At 39.1% G+C, this 16,445-nt stretch overlaps 1 protein-coding gene across 1 annotated transcript in view; it reads right to left on the bottom strand.

Annotated features, from left to right (window-relative positions):
* Window positions 1-4,483: 4,483 nt before the first annotated feature.
* Window positions 4,484-16,445, bottom strand: part of LOC310640320 (large ribosomal subunit protein mL46-like) — a gene marked incomplete at its 5' end in the record, with an annotated part of 82,742 nt that continues 70,780 nt past the window's right edge. The window contains 3 exons of the mRNA XM_083362535.1: window positions 4,484-5,401; window positions 9,080-9,114; window positions 10,652-10,704. Of these exons, the coding sequence (XP_083218661.1) occupies window positions 4,622-5,401; window positions 9,080-9,114; window positions 10,652-10,704 (868 nt within the window). The 3' untranslated portion in view covers window positions 4,484-4,621. The remainder of the gene's footprint in view (window positions 5,402-9,079; window positions 9,115-10,651; window positions 10,705-16,445) is intronic.

The following is a 16,445-nucleotide window of genomic DNA, read 5'->3' as shown; positions in this document are numbered from 1 at the left end:
GATGCAGAATTAAGTGGCCTGTAATTTCTTGCTGGGCTCCTAAAGCTCTACTTTCTATGTAATGGCAGCTTCAGACCAGCAACTACCCAAGCAAACAGTCTTTAGTTCAGCAAGCCTGACCTAATGCTAACTAATATACGTTCAGTAATTTGAATCCCCACCGGATGCTAGTTATTTCAATCAAGTGTCTTGCTGTGCTGAAAGTTTCACCCAATACTTGTAAACTCGCTGAAAGTATAACTTTTCTGCTCTATTGTAAGAAGCAGGCAGGACAGCAGGCTATCGAAAAACCCTTTATTAAGGAACCAGGCAAAGAACAGGTTAACAGCGTTTCTATTTATACTATAGCTGACTGACCGTCAGCCAATCGGGGCTGTGCCGGTTTCCCACTTGTTTGTTGGAGCCAATCGGAGTCTAGCCGGGTTGACAGCTCAGAGCTGTCAAACTGGTTGCGCTTGCGCGGTAGCCGGCAGATTTGACAGCCGAGAGCTGTCAAACGGCTTGCGCTTGTGTAATCGCTGTGCTGAAAGTTTCACCCAATACTTGTATACTCGCTGAAAGTATAACTTTTCTACATTATATTTAAGGCAAACTATCTTTATTTTATCCCTGATACAAAGTTTCTAACCCACTGGAACCATGACGGAAAGTAATGCTTGTGTAAACCTTCTCCTGCAGTGTTTTGTACCATTTTTGTTCAAAATGATGAGAGAGTGTGTTTTGAAAGGTTTTTTTTTTCAGGCCCTTCATTCACTACTGGCTAAACAAACCATGTGAATATTACATCTTTAATTTTGTAGCTAATCCTCCTGGTGGTCTGAAACTTCTCTGGCTTCTGATGTTTCATCCAAATGTCATGCAGGAGCTCCTCTGTCCCTCTTTGGTAACAGTTCATCTGTCCACATTAAAGAGGAGTCCTGTAGAAATTAAGAGAACTTTCCTTTGCCTGCAAATCTGATGGCAGATTTCAAAAGCCTATCTACCCAAAGCTGAGTCATAAAAGAGCCGAGGTTGCCTACCCCTGGACTAGACATACCCAATTCCTGCAGCCGTTCCTTATATGTTTTCGCCTCCAGTCCCCTAATCATCTTTGTTGCTCTTCTCTGTACTCTTTCTAGAGTCTCAACATCTTTTTTACAGCGTGGTGACCAAAACTGGATGCAATATTCCAAGTGTGGCCTTATCAAGGCATCATAAAGTGATATTAATACTTCACGTGATCTTGAATCTATCCCTCTGTTAATGCAGCCTAGCACTGTGTTGGCTTTTTTGGCAGCTGCAGCACACTGCTGGCTCATATTTAAGTGATTATCCACTAGGACTCCGAGATCCCTCTCACAGTTACTACTGTTGAGCAAGGTATCACTTATACTATACCTGTGCATTTGGTTTTTCTTGCCTAAGTGTAGAACTTTACTTTTTTCACCATTGAAATGGCAAGGATATATACAATATATCTTTTAGTACCTTTTTTGGCCCATTTGTTAAGCGAAGGTGGATGTGAGACATGTTATCCTTCAGTGAATCTGGCTTCCCTTATTGAGTTTGCTTGTTACAAAACTCCTGAGATGATCGCAAATGGCAACCACATGGTCGTTTGATTGGTCGCTAAATGAATGGTAGTAATGTGAATTGGCAGCTTCCATCAAAATATATTGCATGCAAACCATTACAACTACAGGCAGATGTTTAACAAAGCACCACCACTGTATTCTGAAGACACGCAACTGGGATGAACTCCTATTTATTTCTCTGTGGGTTGTCATTCAAATAACTGTGGTTCCTCCTTGGGTGTCCCTACAATAAATACAAAGACATTTTGCTTAAAGGGTCAATTTTAATTACCATTTTAAAAGCATTTGGACTGGCATAAACTCTGGAAATTGCTTCCAAGTAGACTGAACTCAATATACTGGAACTTGGACTTAACTTAAGCACGTGTTTTTGCTTGCAAAACTCAGAATAGAACTTTGCAATATTTTTCAACGAACTCCTGCTGGAAGATGGTTAGAAAAGTGATTGACAAGCATAAAACTCCTGCTTGGCTTCAGCTGTTTTTCTGAGTGAAGCTTTTGCAGAAATGTGTCTTCCCTACTGTGAACATTTAATAGTATCAGTCTTTAAGTTTAATTCTGTTTTCTCCCCATTTTATGCTGAAGGCCTTCCTTTGTGTTGCATCTGAGTTTTTATCTTCTTATTTCAGCATTCCATTTCTCTAGATGCTCCATTTCATGCTAGGCTAACCAGTTTTTGTCTTGTACAGTACCTTAGGAACTCTCAGTTGTTTGGAAGCTAATTACGAAGAATTCTTTTCTTTGGGGTTTGTTGTTATTTATTCATTTAAAACAATGTTTTAGTTCTGGAAGAGATTATATCAATAAACAGATAAATAAATGGCTTAAGCTACACAATTAATATAACATGAAAGATAAATTATACCCAGGTACACCAAGTTGTTTTTCTGAGAAAACAAATAAAGTATAAACATTTGTTAATGCCAAATTCTCACTGTATTATTATTTATAAATGCTAAAAAAGAGGGGGGGGAAGAAAAAGAAAAAAACATTTAAAACAATATAAATAAGTATTTAATTTCTGATCTCCCCCTTTGTGTTCCAACTGATTTGCAGAATTTACTGTAAATAAGTAATTCTCTTTCCTTCTTCCAAATGTTACATCACCATCATTTGAAAAAAAATCTATTATATAATACTTTATAGTGTACTGTCTATAAAAAGGTAAGGTAAAGGTTCCCACACACATGCGTGCTAGTCGTTTCTGACTCTAGGGGCCGGTGCTCATCTCCGTTTCAAAGCCAAAGAGCCAGCGCTTGTCCAAGGATATGTCCGTGGTCACGTGGCTGGCATGACTAGATGCCAAAGGTGCACGGAATGCTGTTACCTTCCCACTGGAGTGGTCCCTATTTTTCTACTTGCATTTTTACGTGCTTTCGAACTGCTAGGTTGGCAGAAGCTGGGATGAGTAACAGGTGCTCACTTCTTTATGCGGCACTCGGGATTCGACCCACCAAACTGCCGACCTTCTCATTGACAAGCTCAACGTCCTAACCCACTGAGCCACCGTGTCCCTCTACTCTCTATACCACAGGTCTGCAACCCGCGGCTCAGGAGCTGCATGCGGCTCTTTCAGCCATCTCTTGCAGCTCCTGGTCCTCTGCCACGTGCAGTCAAAAAAAAAAAGTTGGACTAAAAAAGTTCAACCAATCAATTCAAATATGCAGGGTAGGTGCATATCTCGCCTTAGCTCCACTCTTCAGTCAAACCCTGTTCTGCGCATGCGCACATGTATGCACATGCCCACATATTTTTTTGCGGCTCCCAGTTTTTCCTTTTGTGAGGGAACCAGTTCCGAGTGGCTCTTTCACTGTTTCAGTTTGCTGACCCCTGGTCTATACACTAACAATAATCCATTGTTAAAAGAAATGTTTATTCCACACATTACAATGGGTGTCTTTAAACTTTGATTATATCTATAGCTAATCCCCTCAGTAATAGTATAACAGAATTGGAAGGGACCTTGGAGGTCTTCTAGTCTAATCCCAAATTCAAGCTGGAGACCTTATACTATTCTGGACAAATGGCTGTCCAATATCTTCTTCCAGTGATGGAGCACCCATAACAAAGAAATTCTTCTACTTCCTGGGAAAGTAGGGTAAAGTTTCCCTTCTGCAGTGACCAAACCATTTCTCACTAATAGCTGGAAAGGGAAGCTGCAGATGGTTGAAAAGTTTATCAACAATGCACAGCAATTGCATCTAATAGAAGCCTTGGCAGCTCACTAGTTAGAATGCAGTATTGCAGGCTAACTGCCCACAGCTTGGAGTTTGATCCTGACCAGCTCAAGGTTGACTCAGCCTTCCATCCTTCTGAGATTGGTAAAATGAGGACCCAGATTGCTGGGGGCAAGTAGGCTGACTTTGTAAACCACTAAGAGAGTGCTGTTAGAGCACTATGAAGCAATATATACTGTAAGTCTAAGCACTATTGCTATTGCTATAACTGAATGCCACATTCCAACCTTGACATATTTATTGAAATGTTCTACTTTGAGAAAGAAATTCAGCGACAAATTCTTTTCATGAAATTACATGAGATGTGTTTAAAACTTCGGGGAAAACCATGAAATATAATTTCTGAATTTTTCTCCTACTGTAGATGCAGCTTCACTGCAGTTCAATAGAGACTATATAATCCAGACACCACATTGTTATCTTCCAGAAGCTTCCTTTCACATGCATATAAACCAGAGGGACACAAACAAGCTCAAATCTCATATTCATTCAGGATTTATATCACTGCTGGGTTATTTTTAGAAGTACAGTCTTACTGTTTTGCAAGTGAGGTACTACGAAAATATCTGGCATTCTATTTTGGAGAGCCACAAACTTTAGCGTTAAGGATATTGTGATGCATTTTGTTTTTTATAATTTTAACACTTTGAGCTGCCCAGAATCATGTATTTTATTATCCTTATTCTCCTGGACCCAACGTGGCCTCTACACGTACAAAGCACACATGGCGCCATCTCCTCCATCCAAGTGACGTGACTCCTGTTACTTTCCACACTGATGCTGGCAGAAGAGGAATAGTAGCTCTAGGATTCAGATGTCCACTAAGAAACGGGAAACCTGGGAATGATAGGCAGGTTTCAAGTAGTCCCCCAGCTCTCCTTTGCTGACCCACAAGTAGTCCACTGCCTCCTGGGATGACAGCTGGGGGCTGCCCTCCAAGAAGGCTTTGAAGAAGAACACTTTTCCTCCAGTCTTGGTCTCAGAGCGGATGGCCTTGGGGAACTTGAACTTGTAAAAGCCACAGGGTGCATTTCCTAGGAACTTGGCCTGCATCTGGATTCCTGGAAGGGTATCCAAGACCCGTTCTACTGTGTTTCGCAACGTCTCTCCTTGTTGCCATTCTGTCTGGGGCAGCAGCCATATATCTTCCTCTCCAAATTTCTGCTTAACCAGCAGCAGCAAATTCTGGTCCAACTTCCTGTTCAAAGAGGTCCGGTCATTGTTTTGGTCAGCCTCTGTTATCCGTGGGGCAGGTTTAAACTTCTGAAATTTCTGTTCCCATGCGTCTTCAATATCTTGGACCAGGACAATCTTCTCAGGAGTATCGTATTTTTCTTTATTCCTTTGACACAGCAGCTCATCCTCGGTGAAACCTCTGAGTTCGTGGTCTGAATACAAGCTTTTCTCTACCTCTATCTGCTGGGTCAGCCCGGCCATTTCCTCCTCTTCCGGGCTGGGCGGCTGCGCGAGGAGCGGCCTCCGCTGCAGGCAAAGCGCCCCGTAGAGCTGCCATCCCGAGGCGGCGCCGGGCCCGTCGGAGAGCGCCCGCCGGCCAGCGCCAGAATCATGTACTGTATGTGCAATCAGCAGCTATATAAATTGTATAGATAATTAAATAAATGAAAACATACATTCATAAAGAAATAACAGCTGGGCTAAAATACCAACAGAAGATAATATTGGTAGCTCAGGGTTGAACTGTGGACTCTTTGTTGCACTCCGAGCTTGGTAATTTTCTTTCAGACATTTCATTACCCAACTAGATAACATCATCAGTGCTAGAAGAGAGTAAAGTTTCTCTTTTGTTACATACAAGTGGCTTGCTTTGACCACGTTGGTGGGAATGTCCCTGGTAGTTATTTGATTAGGCTGCTGTTTATTGCTAGAATAACAAATACAGAGTACTGGTATTGATATTGAATGCTGGTACTGAGCTAAAATACCGCACCATAAACATATGCGCTATGAGCTATGAGATCTGGTACAGCTTTTTAATTTTTAAAATAGTTTTTAATTTAGTTCATTCAATACCAAGGGATGGGGTGTGATGGATCAGTGGTTAAAGATGCTGCAAGACCTGAGCTCTGCATGATGGAGTGAGCTGTCATTACTTTCCCCAGCTCCTGCCCACCTAGCTACTCGAAAGCATGTAAATGCAAGTAGATAAATAGGTACCACTTCAGTGGGAAGGTAACATGACCCATTACCACTCACAGAGTGGGAATAATAGCTGAATAAGTGCAATTGTGTTTACTGTTCTTGGAGAAAATGTAAGAATCAGTGAAGTGACCATATGAACTAACAATTAAAGAAAGCACCTAAGCTGGTGGTTACGGCTGTCTGCTCCCTGTCTGAGTGTTTCATTTCATTGTAACTGATGCCACACATTCTGCATGCAGAACTAATACTTACAATAACAGCATTTGGTCTCCCATTCCCCAACAGTTCAGGAATTTTACATTAAGCTTCCAGCACACAGAATAATGGAAAATTATAATTAAGAATTACCTATTCAATGCACTTTCGGTTACCCTTTCTGTAGCTGTCTGTTTCCTGGGAACAGATGTTTTATAGGTTTTCATTTAGCCAAGCTGGGTCATATATGTGCATGTGTGCCTTCTTTTAGATCTTGATTTTAGTGAAGTTGCTGTTCAAATTTCCAGGTGGAATTAGTTTGAAGAAGAACCATAACTTAGAATTTGTTGGCAGCAATAGTACCAATAAGAAGTTTGAACAAATGTTTATGCATTCCCCAGACTGACTTAATTTTTCTAATCATGCAAATAGAGCAGTTTCAATGTTAAAAGTCAAAAATAATAACTCAAACATACAGTTTGCTATGCTCATCTATTCTTAGTATAGCGCAGTGTCAATGAAATGATGGATGGATGGATGGATGGATACTTGAGTGATTAACTGATAAATTGAAAGATTGATTTTTGCTGTCCCATTCACGTCATGACCCTGTTTAAAATGGAATTTCTTACTTGCCCTCCTCTGATTGAAAAATGCACTAAATTAATTACTAACTGATTCTTATTTGTTTGCCCTGTGTGCCATTAGCCTCAAAGGTTCTTTGAGCAATATTTCCTTTTATCCTCCACTGGTTTTATTTGATTGTTCTGTTTACCATTAGTCTCAAATATGATTTAACGAATTGTATTGATTAATTGCAGTTTCATTTTGAGACTTCTGGAACACACAAATTTATTTAATGACCTAAATGTTGCTAACAACCCAATAATATTGATAGTGTGGGAGACTCCAGTTCATAATAAATCCCCCATTGCAATTATTTTCCTTTGCTAAGCCAACACTCTTTTTTGAAAGCAGTGAGTTTCCAGGTGGGATTCAGATATATACTGTATATAATTCTAATTACAACACTGCTATTACTTGGCTAACTATGGCTGTTGAGCAATTTACCTAGAATTTTTTTTTAAAAAAAAGTCTTATCCACTTTGTTTTAGAATTTAATGAACCAGTGGTCATAAGTCATGGAATGCTGGGCAACCTGTGCCCCTTTTAGATCATCATTTCAGAAATATTTCCTTAACTAAACAGCGAAACAAGATGATGGGCAAAAAAGCAGTGGGGGCAGGAATTACTTCCAACTTCTTGCCAGCTTCCCCATTGTGTATTCTTATGAGACTCTGGCAAGGAGCATTAGAGACCTTCCTTCCTTCCTTCCTTCCTTCCTTCCTTCCTTCCTTCCTTCCTTCCTTCCTTCCTTCCTTCCTTCCTTCCTTCCTTCTTTCCTTCCTTCCTTCCTTCCCTACAGCCCTACCTCCTCTGCAAGACTGATGCCAGCCCTCCCAGGAAAACCAGACAGGAAACAGGATTAGATGAACTAATTCTACTTTACTGTAAGGCTACATTAGTAGAATCTTGCAAACTTCCCATTGCCACCATTAGACATCTGATCATTTGCAGAGAGTTCTTCCTAAATTTTTCTCTCTGATTGTGAAGCTACAGGGCACTCCTTCCTCTCTTATCTGATTGTTTCCTAGGCAGCAATATTTTCTGCCCTTTTCCCAAGGTCATTACACATTATATTACAAAGGAAGCCAGATTTTTACAGTGGTATCATTTCAACATTAGCTCAGCATTTAACATAGCTGGATACCTCGGCTGGAGGTTCTCATACCTTAAACAGATTTTGCCTTTAATTTCGGGTATAACTGTAGTGAAGCTCATTGGCAGAAAATGGAATTTGGATGTTAGCAGTCTGGTTCTGAATTTGATGAAAGAGGGTGATGTGACTCCAGAAAGTTGATCAATAAAGTGTCTCATAAAGGACCCTTAGATTATTCACACACTCAGACCTATATGTCTGAGACCAGAATTAAGGAATATTATACGAAGAATATTTGGTAGCTACATTTTTTTTCTGGAATTGGGGAGCAGGCAAGAACACTATTTGAACGATCCCATATTCTTTAGCTTAACAACTGTTTAAATATTTCTGTAAGTGCTTATAATAATATGTAATGAATTACCGATTCACATACCGATACAGCCGCGCACAAGGCCAACCTACCACCCATAGCCTATATAAACAAACAAGAAACTTCTCCCCCAAAACCCCCATGAAGATGTTACCTAATTTGCCTAACAAAATGTCTGCCAGCCAAGCAGCAAGTTCAGAGGACAAACCTGTGCCTAAATTGCTTATCTGTGATGGATAATTTATTTTAATTTTTTTTATTTTAATTCCATTTATATCCCGCCCTTCTCCGAAGACTCAGGGTGGCTTACAAGCTTAGCAGTAGCTAATACTGTAGCGATAATCTAAATGGAGAACCAAAGTTGGTTGTGTTTTTTTAAATCTTCCTTTCGATTCATTTCTAACACAGGAGTTAATCTGTATTACAGGATACCCATGGAGCCCAATATTTCTGTTGCTACGTGTGACAGTTGTTCAGTGACTTTTGCCCCATTTTATGACCTTTCTTGCCACAATTGTTAAATGAATCACTTCAGTTGTTAAGCTAGTAACACGATTGTTAAGTGAATCTGGCTTCCTCGTAGACTTTGCTTGTCAGAAAGTCGCCAAAGGAGATCATGCGGCCTTGGGACACAGCAACGGTGATAAACATGAGTCAGTTGCCCAGCTTCTCAGTTTTGATCAAGTGACCATGGGGATGCTGCAATGGTCATAAGTGTGAAAAATGGTCACGAGTCACTTTTGCCAATCCCGTTGTAACTTTGAATGGCCACTAAATGAACTGTTGTAAGTCAAGGACTACTTGTGTAATTTAATCATACCTCTCTGTATATAGGAGTCAACTGCAGTGAAATTCCTAGACATAGAAAAATAGAAAACTGATGGCAGAAAAAGACCTGGTCGTCCATCAAGTCTGCCCTTTAAGTTTGTTTTTTTTTAAAAAAATATTTATTATTTGCTTATTATTTTTATATTGTATTTTATATTATTATTATTATTATTATTATTATTATTATTATTATTATTATTATTATTATTATTATTATTATTGTCAGGTGAAAGATATATGTTTATCTCAAGCATATTTAAACATCTGTCTCCAACATGGTTTTGGGGATGCATAGTAATACTATGCAAAGATTCAGTTTAGAAATTCAGTTTGAAGAAAGTTTGTGGAATCTCCAAATCAAATCAACTTTCCAAGCCAGATATCTTCAGACAGAATTAGGAAATCAAATTAGATGCTTCCAAAGTGATGCAGCCATTTAATGTTTTTTTGTGTGCATTTTTCCCCTGAATTGAATTCACTTTCTAGTATCCAATTCAGAATTTTTAACTGAATCAATTTGGTGATCAAGAAATCAATCTTACAACCCTTTCTAGATATCCTCATCAGCAGAGGGAATGGCAGCAAATCAGAAACATAAATATATCATAAAACCACCCACACTAAACTAAGTGCTGAATTACCTAAGTTACAACACAACCTGGCACAAGAGGAACTACATAAAGCACTTTATTCAGACAAGCACAAAATGTACTAACCTAGAACAGCAGAAAAAGGAAAAATACCACCTATACAACATTTTCCAACAAAATGGAAAATGGAACTTTTTAAAAAAAGTTCCTGATCATGCAACCCACTACAGCACAACAGATACAAGCTATGAAAAACATAAACTACTATAGGTTAAACATGTCAGAAACAACCAACAGATTATCCCACATGACATCACACTAGCACCCAAACTAATTGGAGGCCTTTAAAACATCTTTAGTAAACCAAAAGAAGAATAAAGAGAAGTCATCTACAATAGCGAGGGTAAGGACTATAACAGCCATTATGTAGAACAAACAGGCAGAAAGGTAGCTGAGCACATCCAGGAACATCAACTATTCATCAGAAGACATGATGAAAACTCCTTAATTTCACAACACTAGACTAACTCAACCTAGTTTCAACTAGGAAACTGTGAGCATCCTAAGGTAAAGGTAAAGGTTCCCCCGCACATGTGTGCTAGTCGTTTCCGACTATAGGGGCCGGTGCTCATCTCCGTTTCAAAGCCGAAGAGCCAGCGCTTGTCCGAGGACGTCTCCGTGGTCATGTGGCCGGCATGACTAGATGCCAAAGGCGCACGGAAAGCTGTTACCTTCCCACCATAGTGGTCCCTATTTTTCTACTTGCATTTTTACGTGCTTTCGAACTGCTAGGTTGGCAGAAGCTGGGACGAGTAACAGGCACTCACTCTGTTACGCGGCACTCGGGATTCGACCCGCCAAACCGCCGACCTTCTGATTGACAGGCTCAGCATCCTAACCCACTGAGCCATCCTAGACCAAGCTAAATCCAAAAATGCTAGGGAAATCCTGGGGTTTGTGCATCTATTTTTCACCTTTTACAAATCCACCATCAAGAACCCCATAGAGATGAACAACATTTACACACCTTCAAAAAAGACAATAAAAGGATAAAAAGAAAAGAAACAAACCAAAAATCAGAACACCTTCTCACCAAAAAATCAACATAAAGATAAGCAGCCATTAACACCAAGATTAGTAGCAGACATGGAAGTGAGCAGTAAACAATACATCAAGAAACTACCAATCAAAGAACTACCAATTTACACAAACAGTCAAACAGTAAACAATAACCCAATCAAGTAACCACCAAGGAGAAAACAACATCCCTATGTACCTTGACAGTAAAAGCTACTGCAAATCATTGCAGCATTTCAATTGTTACCCAGTTGGCTAATGAAATGTCTGAAAGAAAACAGCCAAGCTCAGAGAACACCAAGCACTACACATATTGTGCATCTACTGGTTCTATTTTTATTTTATTTTTCCTTTTTTTCCTCTCCTTTGAAAAATTCCCCTGGGGTTTGTGGATCTATTTTTAACCTTTCACGAAGATTTTTACATTTAGAATTGACTAAAGTTTTCCCCCTTTTCAATCCCTTCATGTATTCTTACTGAAATACCAATGTTGTGCTTAACTGAGACAGATGGCATACAGGCTGGAAGGAGAAACACTTTTTATGAGATGCTTCAATTGTTAATTAGGCTGGTGCATCAACATGGAAAAGCTCATTCCGAATGGAACTTCTCCGAGAAGTGTAATCTGTTGGGATAACATAAATGGCTATCATTGCCATTGAGACAACAGGGACATCATGGCTTCATTATAATAAAAATGTGGTTCATGTAGAAAAGGACAACCAGCAGCAAGGCGGACGGACTCACAATGGGTGTGCTGATGGAAGACCTGAAGAGCAAGGCTGAGGACAGATCAGCTTGAGACAGTCAATCTATGGATGTCAGGTGCAAGGAACCAAGAGTGACACAATGAACTACTCAAGTCATTTCTTTATTTCTGTTTGCCCATAAACAGGAATCTTGCTAGACTAAAGACCATTCTACATAACTATCAGATATATCCTATGAAGGTTTAGGGAGGATCTCTTTTGGGCGTCTATCCACATACCAAGTGTTTGCCTCTTAGCTCCTTGGGAAAGACTCCCTCTTTCCTGCAACTTAGCACCAGATTCCACCACAAGGTGGCTGCTAATGGTAAATAACAGCTTCATGACATATTTAACCAATTGATCAATCAATGTTCCCAAGGCAAATATTAGGAAGGCAGTTTTTCTTTTAACCATTGAAAGCCCATCTGAAAAGTCTACCTAGTGATCTTGAGAATTCTACTTATGCCCTTGAATAGAGCCTTGGGTATGGGACTTTTAGTTCCCAGACATACTTTAACCAAAACATCATATTTTAAAAAATGTTTTTAAATTTTTAATTTATTAATTTTAATTTATTTTATTGGGGCTGTTAATTTAATTCTTTTTAACTTTTGTATCGCTGTATTTTATTGTTGTTAGCTGCCCTGAGTCCTTCGGGAGATAGGGCGGCATATAAGTCCCAAAAATAAATAATAAATAAATAAATAAATAAATAAATGTTAATTTATTATTTTTTATATAGAACACCTCAAATAATAAGACATTTTTATTTATCTAAATCAGGGGTCTTCAAACTTGGCCCTTTTATGACTTGTGGACTTCAACTCTGAAAGTTCAGTCACTGTGACTGGAAGGAAGGAGTTGGTATGTTCCAACAACTCTTTGTCTAACTAACCTGCTCTGACTGATGAAGCTGCTTGGATGAGAATTCCTCAGCCAGCATGCCTGGCTGAGGAATTCTGGGAGTTGAAGTCCACAAGTCATAAAAGGGCCAAGTTAGAAGACCCCTGATCTAAATATTTCTGAGAAATGTTCTAATGTGGATATGAGTAGGCTCCATAAATTATCTGCCTATTGAGGCCATGACAGATTCCATTTTAGTAAGTCATGTGACTTCTCAGGAAAATCCATCATGGACTTTTATATTATCTTGTCTTCATCCTATTTTGCTTGAGGTTGGTTCCACTACATAGTCAAAATCCATGGAAGCCCTTAAAAAAGATCTGAGCTTTGAAATAACAGGTGAAGAACACAAGATGAGGCATTTATTGAATCAGACCATAAATGCCCAATTCAGTTACACTTACCTAAACTTACTGTAAGTTTTCAAGTTTTCAGACCAGAATATTTTCAGGTTTTACTTATAAATCAAGGAACTGAATCAGAGACCTTCCTCATCAAATCTTGTGTATTCCATTTGAGATAGACATATTCTTCTCCAGCGTGTCCCTTACACCTTAACCAAGACAACTGTAATAAAAAAATCACTTCATTTTCATCCAGCAAGTAGTTGTTGGCAAGAAATATAATGCAAAATAAAACCCCGACAAAGTAGGCTTAATTGCAGGTATAAACTTTCCAACCCACAATATTTTTGCTGTGTGGAATATTCCAATACCTGTGTTAACAAAGATTTGCCAGGTGAATTGTTTGAAATGCACCAGTAAGCTCATTAAGGTAAACCAAAAACTTTTGACTCTGCCATCAGTCTTTCTTAGTTACAGTTGCCAGGCTCTAATGTAAATTCACATTAGATAAATTCAGCTCACGTTTGAGATATTTATGTACCTTAGCATTTAGTCATGTAGACACATTTGTCTACTTGAAGGTTCTCTTTTTAAAAAAAAGTGTTGAGAGGAATATTGTGAGAAAGCCCTCAACACAGATTGTCTATTTCAATCAATGTCTTCATTTGTTCTTAAATTGCGTAAACAACAAACATCTGAATCTGTGTGTCAAGCGGTGTCTTAATGCATCTTCAGGGTGGGTACATCCTGAGAGACAGCTCCTCCTCAGCTCTCATATGGCCTCCCACAAGCTCACAAAACAAAACTTTTGAAATTCTAGAATAATCAGTTGATTTATTCTAAGACAGATTTGGACACAACCTTTTTGTGAATTTTATATTCAGCAACCCACTTCTCTCCACCCAATCCCTTCAAGAGTCTTTTTACTGTTAATATTTACCTGTGTTCCAACAATGTTTGACTTTAACCCATTGATAGCAACAGTGAATAAGAGAAGAGAAGAAATACAGTGTAGTGCAGGGCATGTCAAACTGCCGGCCCGTGTGCCAGATGCGTCACGATGAAACCGCACCCACCCCATTGCCAACAATGGGGGGAAAGTTGTGGTACGTTGTGCGATGTCATGTGGCATCATGAATTTGACATGTCTGATGTAGTGGATACAAAAGCAATGAAAAATGTTCCATTTATGTCTTCATTCTTTTCATGGACCCCAAAAATGCCAGGCACTGGAGGGGATATGTATTTTCAGTTCATATCTCTATTTTAGGGCTATAGCAGGCCACATAAAATGGATGCCTTCATGTACCACAATTCCTGATGTTTCCCTTAGGTATTGATTAAGTGGTGCTAAAGAGTGAACAAAATTCAACAAATATTTTCCCCTTTAAAAGTCAATTGAGAAAAAAAATTACCCTGCCCACTGAGATAAAATCATTGGTTATGTCTGTTGTGGCCCCCCCACCATTATCATGAAAATTCAAATGCACCTATCAGACTCAAGTGATGGGAGGATGTGTAACAAAAATCAAGAAAATCAGTTATCACCTCCTTCATCACCTCCAAAAGGAGCTCAAAAATCCTATTAAATATGATTCAAAATATCAAAAAGTAGAAGGCACAAACTATTTCACCCAGGAAGAAACTTCTAATAAATAAGATTTGTTATCTTAAATCTTAAATCCTAGCTATCTATGGAATTTTCTCAAACCTTCTAATGAAATAACTTGATTTTTTTCATTGTGGTTGGTCATTTAGTTCATAGGTATGCAAAGTATCATTTGGTCAGTGCAATAGCTTTAACCAAGAATTATTATGATCCAAAAGGGATCCCATTATCCCAACAGTTTGAGGTGAGAGGACATAAGGGAGCTAATGTTATAAGGTGACCTTGGACATTGTCACAGGAACTATTCCAGATGTTGATGAAGCTTCTCAGTCATCCAGGTAAAGTTATCTGAAAGTTAAGGCGGGCCAACGGGACTTATTTTTTGTTGGTTTAAGTCAGGGGTCTTCAAACGTGGCCCTTTTATGACTTGTGGACATCAACTCCCAGAATTCCTCAGCCTGGCATGCTGGCTGAGGAATTCTGGGAGTTGAAGTCCAAAGGGCCAAGTTTGAAGACCTCTGGTTTAAGTGTTTCATTGCTCATCCAAGCAGCTTCATCAGTCAGAGCAAGTTAGACAATGAGTTGTTGGAACATACCAACTCCTTCCTTTCAGTCACAGTGACTGAACTTTCAGATATTCCAAATGTTCTTCACTTGAATTCAAGAATTGTCTAGTAAATATTAGGGCAGGGCATGACATTTCAAAGAAGTGCTTTGAAAACATTTTGATATGTTTAAACAGTTGCACCCTCTAGAAATCTTGTCACAGTTGTTTCAAAGATGTTTATTATCTGCATATATAAATATCAGGTATTTTTGTCATGCTTGTACCAATGATATATAGCACCTGATCCTAGACATATTTGTGGAGACCAGTGGAAAATGTCTTCAAAGCTGCTGTACAAAGACTTCTGATAGACATGGATGCTTTTCTGATCTAAAGAGGAGAATTTCCTTACAGAGACCTCTTTAAAATGTCATACATAGATAGCAGTGCTATTATTCTGCAATTACTTCTGTGATGAACCTGCATTAAAAATATTACATTTGGGGACCTGGACAAGATACAGGTTACAGAAAATTGAAGTTATTAGTGTTAAAGGTAGTTGGACACACATTCTCCTTCCCATCCATTTGGTCTTTTAAAATATATTTCTCATTTTTTAATCTCTTTATTCTCTTAAATTCTGAAACTTACTCTTCTAGCTGGCAGAAGGGAAGGACTAATATTTTTTATCAGAAATAATGTCTTTTGAAGTCATGCTGAAGCTGAATGAAACCTGAAAAACAAAAAAAATGTGGGCATAGAAAGACATATCTGCCCCCTTTTAATGTATGTATTTTAAAACATAGGGTTTTGAATGTACATTTGTGGCTGTCGTTTTACTTTCCTTCCTGCAGTAGACAACTCCGGATTTAGAGTTATCATGATTCAACACGCAAATGATGTGAATTAAATAGTTTGCAACAGTCACATAATAGAAAAAGAGTAGAGCTTTTTCATGAGAAATGCTACTCTACATCCCTCTTCAAACATATTTCAATATTCCTATTATGTGAGATGCATAGGCAATGAGAATGTCCAAACTCTAATCTTTCTCTCCTTCTCCCTTCAACTTAGTTCTGGTAATTCAAATACCTCTTGTATTAGAGGTATTCTGACATTAAATATTAATAATGAATACATTGTGTATCGGATATAACTTTTTCTGATGCTTGAGAAATTCCATGGGGACTAGGATATATGTTTATAGTATTGCAACAGAATTGATAGCTGATATGATAATACCCTAAGGGACGCGGTGGCTCAGTGGGTTAGGATGCTGAGCTTGTCGATCTGAAGATCGGCAGTTTGGCGGGTCGAATCCCGAGTACCGCGTAGCAGAGTGAGTGCCTGTTACTCGTCCCAGCTTCTGCCAACCTAGCAGTTCGAAAGCACGTAAAAATGCAAGTAGAAAAATAGGGACCACTACGGTGGGAAGGTAACAGCGTTCTGTGCGCCTTTGGCGTCTAGTCATGCCGGCCACATGACCACGGAGACGTCCTCGGACAAGCGCTGGCTCTTCGGCTTTGAAACGGAGATGAG

Source organism: Vipera ursinii (genome assembly GCF_947247035.1).
Source record: "Vipera ursinii genome assembly, chromosome: 4".
In the NCBI taxonomy this organism is placed as follows: domain Eukaryota; kingdom Metazoa; phylum Chordata; class Lepidosauria; order Squamata; family Viperidae; genus Vipera; species Vipera ursinii.
The sequence above is the reverse complement of the archived record's forward strand: the minus strand, read 5'-3'. Positions and strand labels throughout refer to the sequence as shown.